The sequence below is a fragment of the Zalophus californianus genome, chromosome 5, assembly GCF_009762305.2.
Source record: "Zalophus californianus isolate mZalCal1 chromosome 5, mZalCal1.pri.v2, whole genome shotgun sequence".
Taxonomy (NCBI): domain Eukaryota; kingdom Metazoa; phylum Chordata; class Mammalia; order Carnivora; family Otariidae; genus Zalophus; species Zalophus californianus.
Genome location: NC_045599.1, coordinates 111,942,982 through 111,959,883, shown reverse-complemented (window position 1 = coordinate 111,959,883; position 16,902 = coordinate 111,942,982). Strand labels below are relative to the sequence as shown.

Genomic DNA, 16,902 nt, shown 5'->3' with positions numbered 1-16,902 from the left:
AATGGAAATATGCAGGAGGGTGGAGGGAGAGCTGCACAAGTGATACCCTTGAACAGGTGAGAGGATGTGACCAGCTGCGCTAGGTGGTGGGCCCAGCGCCAGACAGAGTGTCAACAGATCATCTACAGGCCCAGGAGGGAAGGAGGAGTGCCAGGAGGATTTGGGGGGGGGGGGAGCTTACCTGTCAGGCATGGGCCATTTTAGGTATCTGAAAAGGTATCTTTGGGAGCAATGACCCGGGATAAAAGCTGATAGAGACCTAACAACATAACATTTATATAACGGTTCTGTGAATATGTTTATACAGAGCCCAAGCATCATCTACCTCTATGTTATAGTGAACTAACTTGATAGGAGGTTTCAGTTTAGTTCATTTAAAGAAATGGAAGAGGGAGCACACCCCACTGACTCTCCTACTAAGTCTCTTCACTCCAAACCAGTCTTGACTTTGAGCCATACTATTCCATTCAGTCCTCATGAAAGCAAATGAAAGACACACTCAAGCTTCGTCTGCTTTATTTCACTACATTAAGTTAAGCTAGAAGGCAAAACAGGAACCTGTAAATTCATAAAGATCAAGGAGAGCCTCTCATTCCCACAAGGGACCAAAAAGGATGTTTCTTCACAAGTATGAGTGACATTTATTTAGCTCATTACACCTATAAGCACTTTGAACAAAAGAAACCTCGGTGGGTTAATCAAACCACAAACACAAATTAACTTAGCTTTATGTTTCCAAAACTGTAGTTCCTAGTGCTAATGACATCTCACTCGCCTGCAGTGGTGCACACTGCCTATGCATTGACCATCTTGCACCTGATCTAATATAAAAATGCAACAAATAAAATTCCAAATTCACCACCTGCAGGTGTTGAACCGTTTCTACTAATACACAGAATACTGGATTGCACTGAAAACTATCTTGAGGAAACATTAAAACAATGGCTCTGTTATTTCTTCAAGATAATTTGGCTTCTGAAGAAAAAAAAAATTCGATGATCAAAAGTATTTTTGTGTTTCTGTGTCACATGGGGGTGATGAGACCCATTACTTCAACATTATTACTTTGGGGAACAAATACTAGCTACATGCCGTAAACGCACAATATACAAGTGTGTGTGGCCTGCAAACGTGTAAACACAGGAAGCCATTCTCTCCTTTGAAATCCGGGTCCTCCACTGGCAAATGGGGAGCAATGGCTTCAGAGTAGGCTCTAGCAAGTAGTGAAATAAAAACCGACACTCTGTGGGGTCACAAAAAATTAAACTATTTCTCTAGTCTGCAAATTTGTCATTACACAACCCCCTGCCACAACTCCTAAGAGGCTAAACTTTACTTATTATTGTCATAATATTACAGATATGTGTATTTTTTTTCTTATAGTGCAGCATATATATTACTCTGTGGAGCACTGTTTCATAAAGTCAGATCTTTCTTTCGAGTACAATTTAGTGTCTTTCGAGTACAATTTAGTGTTTTCAAAGGCTTCCTAAATATTTTTATCTTCCAGAGGGAGCTAATAAGTTATTACGTCCTGTCTGTATTCTAGATTACTACACATCTTAATTTTTTTTAAACTAAAGGCTTGAACTTAAAAACAAAACCAGGATAAACAGGAAATTTCTCTTTCCCCCAAAAATGTGTTGGCTGCTTGCTAACAATACATTTATAGAAAATGTGGTGCAGACAGTGGTCTACTTGGTCAAGTCTCATTTTAGAAAACGTCACAGAAATTAAGGTTAGCAAGCCAACTCCAGGATACCAAAAGAAAACAGCATGTGTGCTGTCAGGCACGTATTCTGGGGTACTAGATGAACTTTTTTATGGTTTACAATCAAAACGGCCTTATTCGACACACCATATGATAAAAGTCTTAAATTCAGGAAGGGGAAAGGTTCTTTATGTTAATATCCAGTTTGGGATTCAAGAGATTGTAACTGCTATTTCCCCCTTCAAATCAATGGAAAGAACATTAGTTTGGATCATGCTAAAAATCTGACCTTTAAAATGTTTTCTGCATTCCAGAAGTGAACTTGTCTACTAAGTTTTCTTTGGCCTCTTTCCAGGTGCCAAGTATTTAGAACAACTTATTGAGTTAAAGAGGCAGAGCAGAGGGGAGGGGGAGGGAGTAAGACACAGAAGGGCTACCTCCAGATGACCAGCGTTAACCCCTGGATATTGTGGCAACATTTAAAATGAATGGAATTCGCCACCACCTTGACATGACATGTGATTGCTTGCTTCTCCAATTCTTAAAGGAAAAAGTTCCATATTCTAATGAGAAAGAAATTTTAAAAGCACCCGATAAATATGCATCCTGTATTTACTCAGAAGAGGGCAAATGGGAGCGACTTAAGAATCTCACGGGTTTTTCCAAACACCACAAAACTAAAGACAATGTGACAATTCTATTTTTCTGTCCAATGGAAACCTCAGCAAGAGGGGAGCCATGGCGGCAAGTGAAGCGGTATGTTTAGACTGCTAGATTATATAGCTACACGGAACGCAGATAGCAGCCAGTACAGAGACCGATGCTGGATCATTAACAGCAGGTTTGTTATCATTTTATCTGTGAGATTGTGATCCTTTTTGAGATCAGACTGGGAGATAGTGTATGGTCAGAGTTTCTCAGGTGGTAAATCTAACGCCACTCCAAAGAACAGCCATCCCCTATCTTGGGAGGGAACTATGCTGTTGTTACTCGACGTGCAGGGTTCAGTGAGGGAGAGATTACTGGTATTAACAAAAATGAGAGCAAGAGAACAGCAGTTAGCCTGTGTTCCTAAGGCCTTGCCAGTGCCCCCACCCTCCTAGGAATAGGATTCAGTAGTGCATGGGTACATTGTTACAGACAAGGCTTAATGAAGCAGCGGCTTCCACATTTTAACGTGGGCTCATGGTGTCCTTTGCCCCACCAGTGGCACCTTTAAGGAAGAAGTGGGCCCAAGCTGAGTTCCACATGCTGGGTGAGCCAGATGACTTCTGTGCCCTGGTCACTTTCTTCAATGGGACGGATGGGGGCTGCCAGGTTTTTAAAATCATGCTTCATCTTAAAGCACACGGTCACTTCGCCCTCCTCACGTTGTGGTGTCACTTTGATGAAAATACCCACTTTGTTGGCCTTTCTGAAGGCTATAATGCTATGGAAAAAAATAAGTACAGTGTTAAGCAGGTCACAAGTCAGCCAAGCCACTAAGACTTACATTTTATCTGATGACAAGACCACCATCTCACTTATTAGCAATAAAGAGTTCTTTCAGCAAAATGTCAATCTATCTTTTTAGTGTTACAAAAGTAAAATACAGTCCTAAAAAATTCAAACGGGAAGAAATAAGTCTTCCCTTATTTTCCCCTTCAGCACACAGAAAAACTACAAACACTTTGTTTCTTACCCTACCAGATATTTTTCTACGAGTTTACACCTTTCTGCTTTTTTAACCAACACAAAAGGAACACACTATTTATTCTATTAACTTGGTTTTTTCCACTCAGTTTATCACAAACACCTTTCCATACTGGTCTATATAGATCTTCTCCATTCTACTTAATGGCTGCATAGTATTCTATTATAGATTTACCATAATTGGTATATACTGATGTTACTACCAATTTTCCTGTCATAAACAATGGTGCTGTGAATATCCCTTTACATTTATCTTTGTGTGCATGTGGTAATGTTTCTATAGGATACAGACTGATATTAACTCAGAACTTTACATGAATTTCTGGAACACCGTAATAAAATTAGTGTTTTTGTAAATAAGCTCTGTAAATTAGAAATTTTTAGAATAGAAAAATAATCTCTTTAGTTGAGATTTCCATTTTGATTTTCTCTGACATGCACTTGAAGTTTGTGCTTTAATAACTTAGCTTCAAACAAAAAGTCAAAGGGCAATGAAACAGAATTTGATCTACGATTCAAATGATACTCTAAGAAAAGTTATTGGATTTAAACATTTACGTAGTATTATATAGTATTAATTTCCAAATATCTGAAAGTCCTAAAAGTGCAATGTGAAATATAATTAATTCAATTTTTTATTACTCTGTCATGTAATCTGTCTAGAATTTGCTATCTCAGATGATCTTTCCAGCAGCTGACCTTGGTTTAACAAATTTCTATACTGAATTCATGTCATTTAAGGATCCACATAAAGCAAGGATTACAGAGAATGTATTTTGTATTGTTATTAACTCAATAATGCATTTTGTACTGTAGTAAATAACTAAACCCTTGATTTGTAGGATTCACTAAAAAAAAAAAACCAACAACTCAGTTACAAATAGTAAGAAGGAAAAAGTTAGTGTCTTTCTAGCCTAATTTCCCAGGCAACCACTGATATCTGGGAAGCTTTAAAAAAAAAAAAAACGCAGATTTCTGGTGCACCCCTAGACCTGCCAAAGAGAAATCTCTGGGGTGGGGCCTGGAACTCTACAGAACAAAACAAAACACCTGCCCTGGTGCTTTCTGAATTAACTCAAGTTTGGCAATCACTGCACTAAACGCATCTTTGCCCTTTGTTTTTCCCACCCATCCCATGTTATTTCTTCTTTCCAATGTTTTGCCGAGGGAGCTTTGGATCATTCTGTTAAAAAGACCTTACATGTTCCTTGTGCCAGTATATGAAGCTATTCTTTTCAGCTCCAAGTCTACCTTCTATATCTTGCTTTGTGACACAGGACTCTGCTGTCCATGTCTCTCTGCTTTGTAGGCTAGCTCCCTCTCAGGCTAATGTCAAATGGAGGGGCTCTAAAGGAGACTAGAAACCTGGAGAGGGAAGGGACTTCCTCCTGCCTGTGAGCTGCCTGTGTGTGTGTGGTTCCTGTGGGTCTCACTCCAGCAATGCTTCTTCACCCAGGAGGGGGAAGTACCATTGCAGTTTTATTTATTTAAAGATTTTATTTACTTACTTAACAGAGAAAGACACAGCGAGAGAGGGAACACAAGCAGGGGGAGCAGGAGAGGGAGAAGCAGGCTTCCTGCCGAGTAGGGAGCCCGATGCGGGGCTCGATCCCAGGACCCTGGGATCATGACCTGAGCCGAAGGCAGATGCTTAATGACTGAGCCACCCAGGCGCCCCCCCGTTGCAGTTTTTTAGACTGCATCCTGACTGATGTATCCTCATCCAGGGAGAGGTTTGGTTTTTTACTTCTCAGTTATTAGGTAAGAGCGAGTCAAATCTATTACTCAAGGGGCAGGTGGGGAGGGGTAAGTGGATAAATTCAACGATAAAACTAAAGGGAGAGAATACTGTATCCTGTCCACAACTATAATGCTCTTGAAAATTTTTATTAACAGGGGAAAATATTTACTATTTAAAATGAAACAAGGGGGCACCTGGGTGGCTCAGTTGGTTGAGCGACTGCCTTCGGCTCAGGTCATGATCCTGGAGTCCCGGGATCGAGTCCCGCATCGGGCTCCCTGCTCAGCAGGGAGTCTGTTTCTCCCTCTGACCCTCTTCCCTCTTGTGCTCTCTATCTCTCATTCTCTCTCTCTGTCAAATAAATAAATAAAATCTTTAAAAAAAATAAATAAATAAAATAAAATAAAATGAAACAAGGATTAGAAACTGCTTACAGAACGATCCCAACAACAGAAGAAATATATGGAAGGACAAAGACCAAAATGTTAATGCTGCTTATCTCTGGCGGTGGGATTTTATTTTCCTTCTTCATAGTTTTATATATATTCTGCAAATTTCTACAGTAATTATTTTTATAAACAAGAAGAAAAAATCATCTTAAAAAATCAAGATAAAAAAACTGGGATCTGTAAGTGGGCCTCCTATATTAGCCAACTGTGGTATGTTGCGGGGGGATCACTAAGAGATCACTCACTCAGGATCATCCTGAAAGTCCTGGGGTTCTGCCAACTCATCATACTCCGCTGCTGCATCCTTGCCAGCTAAAATGAGCTCTTTGGGAGGCACCACCACCTGGAGAGCAAAACAGAGAGGGTTGCCTCAGAATGGGTCAGTGTGCTGTAGGACATTCATTCAACAAAATACAATACAACCTCTCATGCTAACACCAACCTAAACATATAGAAGTTTCAAGTTTCAAGAAACAGAGTATTACTTCACTTTTACAGAGTTTAAAAACTTACTGTTTAGGAACACAGACATTTCTAGTAAAAGTACAAGAACAAAGAACAGTTAAGCATTCTTCAGACTAAGCCTTACGTTGTTACTAGGCCTCAACTTTCCTAAGTCAGAGGTTAGCAGGTAACAATGTCAACCACATTTATAATTATGGATATGAATGAGGCTGGGAGGTATAAAGAGAAAGACAGCAAGTCTACAAACTGGGTGTACATGTCAGGCACTTATTTCTGTCTCACGGGAACAGGTTATTAGTGTTAATAAAAAAAGCAAGGAGAGATGAGTGTCGTCTCTCTTTGAAAGTGATGCTAGTAAGTGAAATCATTAAAAAGAAGGAAAAAAGAAAAAGGGGATAAATAAATTCTCTACTAATAAGTATTCTCTGAATAATAGCTAATGAAAGACATAGGCATCATTTCTATCAATTTTTGTTGTATCATGCTGAATTATGAGTCAATAATAGACTGCCCATTGAGTAAAGTTCTTGATCTAAAATTTCAAGTACTAGATGAATCACCAAATAGCAAAACGAGAAAAGGCCGCATTTTAATCATTCAACTAACATTTACTGAAAGTCAAAATCACCTCTTTTAATATTTAGTGCTATGCACGCTGTATGTAAGTGAAGGGCATCCAGAGGAAGCATACCAGCGTTTAAAAGGACATGTTATTTCCTAGGAGTCTTGAAGCCTGAGTATGTGTTAGACAGAGAGGTGTGGGTATGTACGTATGTCAGGGAATGGCATTCTAGGAAGAAAGAATAGCATCTGCAATTCTCCAGCATGAAAACTCATAAGCACTGCATCTGCTTGGATTATATGCATTAATATGTATGATTCGGAGAATGCTAGATTTGGGGATCTGGGGGAAGGTCATCCTGGAAGAACAGATAGAGGGGGGACCACTGAGAACCTCTCATGCTATGCCGAGGAATTTGGATTTCCTCCCTAAGTCAGAGAGATGCCAAGTGATCAGTATGCCATGATCAAAGTTAGATTTTAGAAAGATCACTCTGGTGTCCAAGACAGACGATAGGCTGGAATGGAAGTGGGGGTAGATTCCAAACAGGTCAACAAGGACGTTACTGGCACAGTCCAGATAAGAAAGGATGAGACCTTCAAACAGGGCAGTGGCAGTGTGATTGTGCATAAAGTAAAAAAAAATTCAGGAGGTGAAATCAAAAGAACATGATGACTGCCTGGATGCGGAAATGGAAGACAGCGTGGAGTCCTTTAAGCCAGGTCAACAGGCCCCTCCAGGAAAAGTCAGGGTCCCTCAGGATGAGGCAAAATGCTCCTACCTTAGCAGTGCTGTTGATATTATCCGGGTCCCCCTCCTCGCACTCCAGCAGTGTCACGTGGGTAAGGTTTTCCACTGGATTCGTAAGCGTCAGGAGGACCTGGCTCTCCTGGGGAACAGGACAAGCCTTTCTCAGACATGTTCCACCTACTGCCACCCAGGTCCACTTTCTTAGTTGCTGTACTAAGCATTTCACAAAATCAATCCTGAGCAGTAACACCCACCTACACCTCTACATCACTACATTCTCAAAGTGCTCACGGCTTCCTATTCTATATTTATAGATTAGGCTATATATGCTCTGGAGTTCCCGAAATTACATGAGGAAATAGGGCAGATTCCATAGAAAGGGCCAGGTACCAGATTCAGAAATTCTGAGGACTGTACATTATCCAAGTGATTAAAGTTTACAACTCTTGCTCCATCCAGTCCTCCACGTAAGGACTCCTGAGCAGTAACTTAGTATGCTTAGTCTGAAAGTCCTCACAAATAAAAGTATGAGAGCCACAGGGTGGCCAGACATAGAAAAAGATCATTCATCAGGACTCTAAAAGACTTTTAAGATTTCCTGACCCATAATTTGCCCTTGTTTGGTACTTCGAGATTAGCGAAATCTTTCAGATGAACGTGGACTCCATAAATGTTTTCATAAGCAGCATGAAAGGAAACAACAAAAGGGACTGTTGCAGAATATTCTACAACTCATGGAGGGGATGAGAGGGCATAGATAAGGAACTCAAGGAAGAGAGGGGCTGTGGTAAAGAAGAAATCCTGTTCACTCCTGGTATCTGATACACGCACAGACATGGGATGTGGAGAGTCTCCTGGCTGGAGAAGAGCTAAAGATGTCTGTGGGGTAAAACATCTTCTTTCTTTCCCCACCCATGATTCCATCTTTATATAATGTGCACGCTGCTCCTTTTAAATGTATGTCAAAGATGCTGTTGCCAAAAATCCCAGCTTAAAGAAGTTAAAAATCCCAATCCCTTAATGATTTCAAACTTTCTTTTCTATCCCTTGCTCCTGAATCTGATTCTAAATACACACAGCCACCCACATACACATACACACACATCTCTGATCAATCCTTTATCTTCCAGTTAATAAGCAAAGTACTAACCTTCATGTAGCGAAGGTTGGGAATTGACATGATTCTCACTTCTGGGATATAATTGCTGTGTGTGAATAAAAAATACATTAATGTTCATTGAAGTCACTTAAAATTATTGTTACTTTTTTTAAAGTGATTTCAGTGAAGATTTCTTCAAGTTAATTAGAACATGTCACAGAAAAAGAATTTTAAAGAATCATACCATCATAGTAAGAACTTAAGACATGAAACCAACTGGTAATGAGTTCTTTCTGAAATCGTATGTACACTTCTATTTAGAGCCTATATATCTATGTGCATCACGGTTAGGTATCTTCCTTATACATTTGCTAGATACATTTTTTTTGAGATTTTATTCATTTCTGTAAATCTAAAAGGCAACAGGTTACAGGACCCATAACTGACTTAGTAACACACTGCAGAAGTGGAAACACACTACCACATACTTATCACTTTTATAAAGCACTATGTGTCAGGCAATGTTTTCAACACTTTAAATTTAACTTATGTCATTTTCACTGTGACTGCACGAGACAGGTGTTATTATCACTCCCATTACAGAGATGAAGAAACTCGGCTTGGGAGAAGTAACTTGCTGGTGAGTGGCCAGGATTCAAACTCAGACAGTGTAGCTCCAGGGTCCTTCCCCTTAACCACTGTTTTGCTGCCTCTCTAAGTTAAGACAATAGAACACTATACTCACATGTGCTTAGTCTGAACTCAAAATCACCCAGGGTCAAATCTCAGCTTAGTGTTTATATACCTGTTCTTTCCTCCAAAGTCAACAGACCAGCATTTCTCAACATTTTTGACTGCTGGAAGGACTTATTTTTAATTGCTGCACAATATTCTACAACCTGAATGTACCTCAATTTAATCAACTATTTGTTAATGGTTCATCAGCTTGACACTGAAATTGTTTTTAGCTTTTTGCCATTAAAATGTTCCAATACACATCCTTACATAGGTATCTTTAGATATTGGTGGTTTTGTTTCAACAGAATAGATTCCTAAATAGTACTGCTGGTTTAGCCTCTGTAATTTTGTCTTGATATTCCAGACCACTCTCCAAAAAGACTCTAGCAATCCACAAGCCTACCAACAATGTATGCAAATATGTTTCCCCACATTCTCACGAGCACTAAATGCTCTTTATTATTTTAAACTTTTCCTATCAAGTCTCAGCATCTTTCCATGTATTCACTGACCATTTGAAATTCCTCTTCTATAAGCTGCCAGTTCAAATCCTTTGTCCCACTTACATTTTTATCTTTCCAATCTGTGGGAATTATGTCTTCCAGGGACATTGAATTTTTATCTGTCATGGAGTAGCAAATATTCTTTCCTGCTCTATTGTCTGTCCTAAGATTCTGTTGTCAAATATATGTGTATATATATACTACAACTCATGTTTGTTGGTTTTTTTTTGCTAAGGGCCAGCTGTCTATTTTCTTCTTTAGTGGTTTCTGGGTTTCCTGCCTTACTTAGTTCCCTCTAAGCATTTCTTGCCCTGAAGTCAAGACAATATTTTCCTAGTTTTTCAAAATATTTTTGATAGGTGGTTTTTGTACACAAAATTCCCTTCTATTGACAAGTCTCAGTGAATTAACACTAATAATCACTTTTATCCCACTCAATGACTGTTATCAGAACATAATACGAACACTGTTGCAGGGATACTCTTTGATTTGCTATGCTTATTTTTTACTTTAATATTTTGGATCATTACCAAAATCAGGTTCTTTGTAATTTGTAATCAATGACCAGTGACTCTCTGTCCAATAATCAACTAACAATCACTGCCTCAGACCACATCATCACAGTGTCCCTGATGCAAACAGCCTGGATTCTAGGTTTATAATTTGTTTTAAACTTCATGGTATATAACTTGAAACCTAAACAGAAGAAACAGCAAGATTATTCTGATGTAGATTTTCTTTTCTTTTGTTTTTAAGCCCAGAGTAAATAATTTTGTGTTGAAAAAGTCAAAGAACAGTAACTAAAAACACTGATCCCAAAATACTCACACAGCAACCAGTTGGATTTTGAATTTGATAGATGTTGGATTAAATTCTGGCTTGCTCAAATTGTGTTCACATTTCTAAAAAGAAAAAAATATAGTATGGTGTATCAGAGGAAAATAACAAACTCTGCTGGATCCACAGAGCTGCTAAATTCAGAAGGACAGCATTGACTCGAGTTTTGCAGTTTTATTCTGCTACAATACCACACGTTTTGAAATACTGTGTATGCCACTGATTGCCAAAATTTGCAAAAGATGATGATTTGGACATCTCTGGACATAAGCAAGAACATTATCAGGTATTATTATACCTTTGTGGTACTTAATAACTACTGAAATAATAATGACACATACTCAGTACATACTAGGTGTGTTGAACCATGTGCTCCTTAATTTAAGTGGATTTAAACATCACATCGATTTTATAAGGTTAGTGTAAGTACCAAAACTATTATTGTCCCCATCTTACACATGATGAAAATGGGGCACAAGAAGGGTAAGTCGTCTGTACAACTCCACAGAGCCAATAAGAATTAAAGCTGGGTCAGGGCGCCTGGGTGGCTCAGTCAGTTGAGCATCCAACTCTTGGTTTTGGCTCAGGTCATGATCTTGGGATCATAAGACTGAGCCCTGAGTCAGGCTCCATGCTCAGCTGGGAGTCTGAGATTCTCTCTCTCTCTGCCCCCCACTCACGCTCTCGTGCTCTCTCTAAAATAATCTTAAAAAAAAAAAAAAAGAATCAAAGCTGGGATTTAAATCTAAGTAGTGTGATTTCAGATCCCATGCTTGAAAATACAGTAACAATTTTTTACTTTCTTGAATGGATACTACATATACCTGGTTAAAAAAAAACTCTCTCAACAGTACAAAACAGGAACAGTGTAAAGGCACCCACTACTTGTCCCCTTGTCCTCCTCCCCAGAGCCCAACCAGTATCTCGTGTGTTTTCTCACAAATAGCCTGTGCACACACAAGTATACACACACATCGTCTTTTTTCCAATAACATAAAAGGGAGTATTTTATATACTCTTCTGCCCTTTGCTTTACTTATCTTAGAATTCCATGCCAGCACACAGAGAGCTACCTCTGTATCTTACTGTAATCATTTCTGTAAAACTTATTCAACCATAACCCAAACTGATGGATATCTAGGATGTTTCCCTGATTCTGCTACTATAAATAATGCAGCAATCAGTTAAGTATTCTTGTATATCAGCCATTTCCCACATGTGTTAACTTTTGCTAATCTGGTTAACTATCAAATGGTATCTCACTGTAGTTTTAACAGACATTTCTCTGACTATTGTAGGAATATCTTTCATGTTTATTGGCTACTGGGATTTCCTCTGCCGTGACTTCTGTGATACTGTTTACTGGGTATTCGTATACTGACTGGGGCATCTTTTCCTTACTAATTTGCTAAAGTTCTTTACATATTCTGGACACTAATCCCTTAATTACATGTCTTACAAATTACTTTTCTCAGGCTATGGCCTATCTTTGCATTACGACAGGTGCTCTTTGGAGTGCAGGTGCAAGTTTTAATGTGTCAAATATATAATATTGTCCTCTATAGTTCGTGCTGATTTGTCTTATTTATGGAATACTCCCCTACCCAGAAATCAAAGATTTTCTTGTTTCCTTCTAGAAGTTTTGCTCTTCATATGTGCTCATTAAAGTTTCTAATGTTCCAGGGTGCCTGGGTGGCTCAGTCAGTTAAGCATCTGCCTTCGGCTCAGGTCACGATCTCAGGGTCCTGGGAATGAACCTCGCATCAGGCTCCCTGCTCAGTGGGGAGTCTGCTTCTCCCCCTCTCCCTCTGCCCCTCCCTCCTGCTCATGCATTCTTCAAATAAATAAAAATTATCTTAAAAAAATAGTTTTTAATGTTCCTGAAATTGACTTTTGTGTATGGCGTGAGACAGAGATCCAATTTTATTTTCATGTAATTATTTGACCTAGCAAAATTTAATAGGCTATTCTTTCCCCAATGATCGGCAATGCTGTATTTAGTAAATACCAAGTTTCCTCACACCCATGAGTCTGTTTCTGCTTTCTCTATTCTGTTCCAAGTCTATTAATCTATATATATGCATATTGAAAAAAATTTTTATGTTTATACACACATTTTAATTTTCCTTCCCTCCCTCCCTTCCTTACACAAAAAGTTGTGTACTTGCCACACACCCTGCTTTTTGCATTTAAAAATATACGCCATATTAGTACATTCTTTTTTAGAGTTATAGTACTACTCACTGTGTGGATGTACCATAATCTGCATATTTTGGTTTGTATTTGTGAAGGCCTATCCACGCTGAAGACAGATGGATCAATAGGAAACTGCTTATTTACTTCTGGTAAATATGGTGAATTATACAGTCAACATGAATCTTGTATAAAGTTTTGTTAATTTACATATTAAAATTTACTATCATTAATCTTCTTAAAGGAATCGACTTTTGGTTTTATTGCTCTTTTGTATTTTATTTTTATTTATTCATTTATTTTTTTTTTTTTTAAGATTTTATTTATTTATTTGACAGAGAGAGAGACAGCGAGAGAGGGAACACAAGCAGGGGCAGTGGGAGAGGCAGAAGCAGGCCTCGCGCTGAGCAGGGAGCCCGATGCGGGGCTCGATCCCAGGACCCTGGGACCATGACCTGAGCCGAAGGCAGATGCTTAAGGACTGAGCCACCCAGGTGCCCCAACTCTTTTGTATTTTACAGTGGTTCTTAATTCGTTAGTATCCTCTTCCTTCAAGTTTCTTTGTACTTACTTTGCTGTTCTTTTCCTAACTTAAAATATCTCCTGAAATCACTAATCTTTTATTTCTTTTCTAATATACAGATTTACTAAGCATGGCCTTAGTTACGTCCTATAAGTTTTGCTGTACAAGAATGACTGATTCCTAACTTAATTGCATTATGATCAAAAGTATATTCTAATAATGTCATCTTTTGAAAAATGTTGAGACTAACTTCATGACCAGTACACAGTTAATTTTTATAAGTGTTCTGTGTGTATTAGGAAAGAATGTATATTCTGCAGATATTGGGTACATGTTTATTCTCTAGGTCACCAAGAGAAGCATGTTGAATTTCCCCAAATTCTCAAATGTTTATATATTTTGAGTCTACATTTTTTAGTGCATACAATTATAGAACTGTTACATCCTCTTTGTGAATTATTTCTTCATGAATCATCCCTCCATTTAAAAATTTAGTATTTACACAATCTATCTTCCCCAGCTATCTTCACTTCCAACCTTTCTGAATTGTTTTTGTTTCTTGTGATTAGCATGTAATGGGTAGGCATTTTGTTGGTTTTCTTATTTAGTTGTTTAACAAGCATTTAGTTCACTGGCATTTACATAAATACTGAGATATTCGGCTGTAAATCTATCTCACTACATACTTTCTATTTGAACCACCAGTTTTATGTCCTTTTCACTCTTTTCTTTTTGTACATAGCCTTTATCAAGCTGAGAGAGTTCTGTATTCCTGTTTTTGAGAGTCCCCCCCCCTTTTTTTAATCATGAATGGGTGTTGGATTTTGTCAAATGCCTTTTCTGCACCTATCAATATGATCATGTGATTTTTTTTTTTTTTTAGTCTGTTGATGTGATGGATGACATTGATTTTCAAATGTTGAACCAGCCTTGCATCCCAGGGATAAATCCCACTTGGTCATGGTGTATAATTCTTCTAATACTTTTTTGGATTTGATTTGTTAGTATTTTGTTGAGGAGTTTCTATGTTCACGAGAGATACTGTTTTGTAATTTTCTTGTAATGTTTGCCTTGTTGATACCAGGGTAATGCTGGCCTCATAAAATGAATTAGGAAGTATTCGCTTTGCTTCTACCTTCTAAAAGACATTCTAAGAATTGGTATAATTAAATATGTGGTAGAATTCACCAATGAACAAATGTGAGCATGGGGCTTTCTGTTTTGGAAGATAATTATTGATTCAATTTCTTATTTAATACATATATGTCTATTCAGATCATACTTTTCTTCTTGTGTGAATTTTGGCAGAATGGGTCTTTCAAAAAAAATTGTCCATTTTATCTAGGTTATCAAATTTGTGAGCATAAAGTTGTTCACAGTATTTCTTTATTACCCTTTTAATTTTCATAGGCGCTCTAGTGATGCCCCCTTTTTCATTTCTGACTAGTAAAATGTGCCCTCTTTTTTTCCTAGTTAGACTGAAGAGAGGCTTATCAATTTTATTGGTCTTCAAAGAACCAACTTTTGGTTTTGTTGATTTTTCTCAATTGAGTTCCTATTTTCGATTTCACTGATTTCTGCTTGAATTTTTTTTTTTTTTAAGATTTATTTTAGAGTGAATGAGTGAGTGTGGGGGGGAGGGGGGGAGGGGAAAGGGTAGAGGGAAAGAATCCTGAAGCAGCTTCAGGATTCAAGCAGAAATGTGTTGTTTAATCTGCACATACTTGGGGACTTTCTCGTTTTCTAGAACACTTTCTACTTTTCTCCCATGGCGGTCTGAGAGTAGAAATTGTATGATTTCTATTCTTTTAAATTTAAGGGTTTTTTTTTTTTATTTGTTTTTTATGGCTCAGAACATAGACTGCCTTGGTGAATGCTCCAGGTGAGCTTGAGAAAAATGTGTATTCCGTTGTTAGATGAAGCAGTCTACAAATGTCAATTTTATCTAGTGATTGATGGTGTTGAGTTCACCTATGTCCTTACTGATTTTCTACCTGCTGGATCTGTCCATTTCTGAGAAGGGCGTAATGAAGTCTCCAACTATGATAGTGAATTCATCTATTTTCTCTCTCATCTACTGCAGCTCTATCAGTTTTTGCCTCACATAGTTTGACACTATTGTTAGGCATGGTCTTCCTGGAAAATTAACCCCTTTAGCATGATATGATGCCCTTCTTTATCTCGGTTAACTTTCTTTACTTTGAAATCTGCTCTGTCTGAAACTACTATAGCTACTCTTCTTGCTCTCCAGTGAGTAGTGTTAGCATGGTATATCTGTTTCCATCTGCTTACTTTTAATCTATATGTGTCTTTTTACTTAAAAAGTGGGTTTTTCCTTCCTTTTTATTTAAAGTATTTGTTGAGTACAGTTGACACACAATGTGACATGAGCTTCAGGTGTACAACATAGTGATTCAACATCCCTATATGCTATGCTCACAAGTGTAGCTACCATCTGTCACCATACAACACTATTACCGTATTATTAACTATATTCCTATGCTGAGCCTTTTATTCCTGTCCGTAACTAGAAGCCTGTATCTTTTCCTTCTTTCTTAGAAAGCTTTTCCATTATAGCAATTTTCTAACATATGCAAAATACAGAATAGTATCAGAAACTCCTAGGTACACGTGACCCAGCTTCAACAATTAGCAACTTCATTAGCAACAATGGCCAATCTTGTTTCATCTATACTCTCACCCATTCACCATGCCTGTTTTGAAATAAACATCAGACATCATGTCATTTCATCCATAATATTCTGGTATACATCTCTAAAAGATGAAGATATTTTTAAAAATAAATATTATCATTATCCCTAAAAACATGAAAAGTTCTTGTAATAGCATCAAAAATCCAGCTAGTGTTTAACTTTCTCCAATGGTTTCATAGTTTCTTCCCTTCCTCCCTCCCTCCCTGGCCCCTTTCTTCTTAGGTTTTGTTTGAATTGGGATTTAATGAAGTCTACATACTGTGTTTGGTTGATAGGCCTCTCAGGTCTCTTCTAATCTACAGCTGGGTTGTTAACGGTAGCCACTAGTCACATGTGGTTATTTAATTAATAAAAATGAAAGACTTAGCACCTCAGCCTCACTGTCACATTTCAAGTACTCAATAGCGACATGTGGTGAGTGGCTACCATGTTGGACTATGCATATACAGAACATTCCCATCATCAGAGAAAGTTCTGCTGAATAGCACTGATCTAAAAGGTTTCTTTTCCATTTTCTTTTGGTTTTCTTTTATAGTGTATTTATTGAAGAAACTCAGTTGTTTGTTTTATAAATTCATAGAGGTTGGATTTTGCTGATGTGTCTTCTTTCTTGCTTCCTTTTAAATTATTTTATTACTGCTCTTTGTTTCCTCTCTCCCAGCTTAAGTTATATATTCTTTCACTACTCTTTTAGGGGTCAGTGCTCTGAACTTATTAACCTTCAGGTACCTCAGTTTCCAAATCTCTAGAACAGGGGTAACAACAGTACCTTCATCTCACAGTTGGGAGGATTTTTATCTTGAAAGCATTTAAAATGGTGCCTGGACATTCTCTATAAGCATATTTTATATTTACTACATTCCAGAAGTTTCGATATTGGCCAGACACCAATGTTTAATTTATTTCTGCTTTTCTCTGGTACAAA

General features: G+C 37.9%; 1 protein-coding gene across 1 annotated transcript in view; it reads right to left on the bottom strand.

Moving 5' to 3' along the window:
* Nucleotides 1–499: 499 nt before the first annotated feature.
* The window catches only part of DCTN4 (dynactin subunit 4), a 32,779-nt gene continuing 16,376 nt past the window's right edge, over nucleotides 500–16,902 (bottom strand). Inside the window, exons 9-13 of the mRNA XM_027606260.2 lie at nucleotides 10,539–10,612; nucleotides 8,521–8,575; nucleotides 7,402–7,509; nucleotides 5,839–5,936; nucleotides 500–3,140 (exon numbers count right to left, since the gene is read on the bottom strand). Coding sequence (XP_027462061.1) covers nucleotides 2,927–3,140; nucleotides 5,839–5,936; nucleotides 7,402–7,509; nucleotides 8,521–8,575; nucleotides 10,539–10,612 — 549 coding nt within the window. The 3' untranslated portion in view covers nucleotides 500–2,926. The remainder of the gene's footprint in view (nucleotides 3,141–5,838; nucleotides 5,937–7,401; nucleotides 7,510–8,520; nucleotides 8,576–10,538; nucleotides 10,613–16,902) is intronic.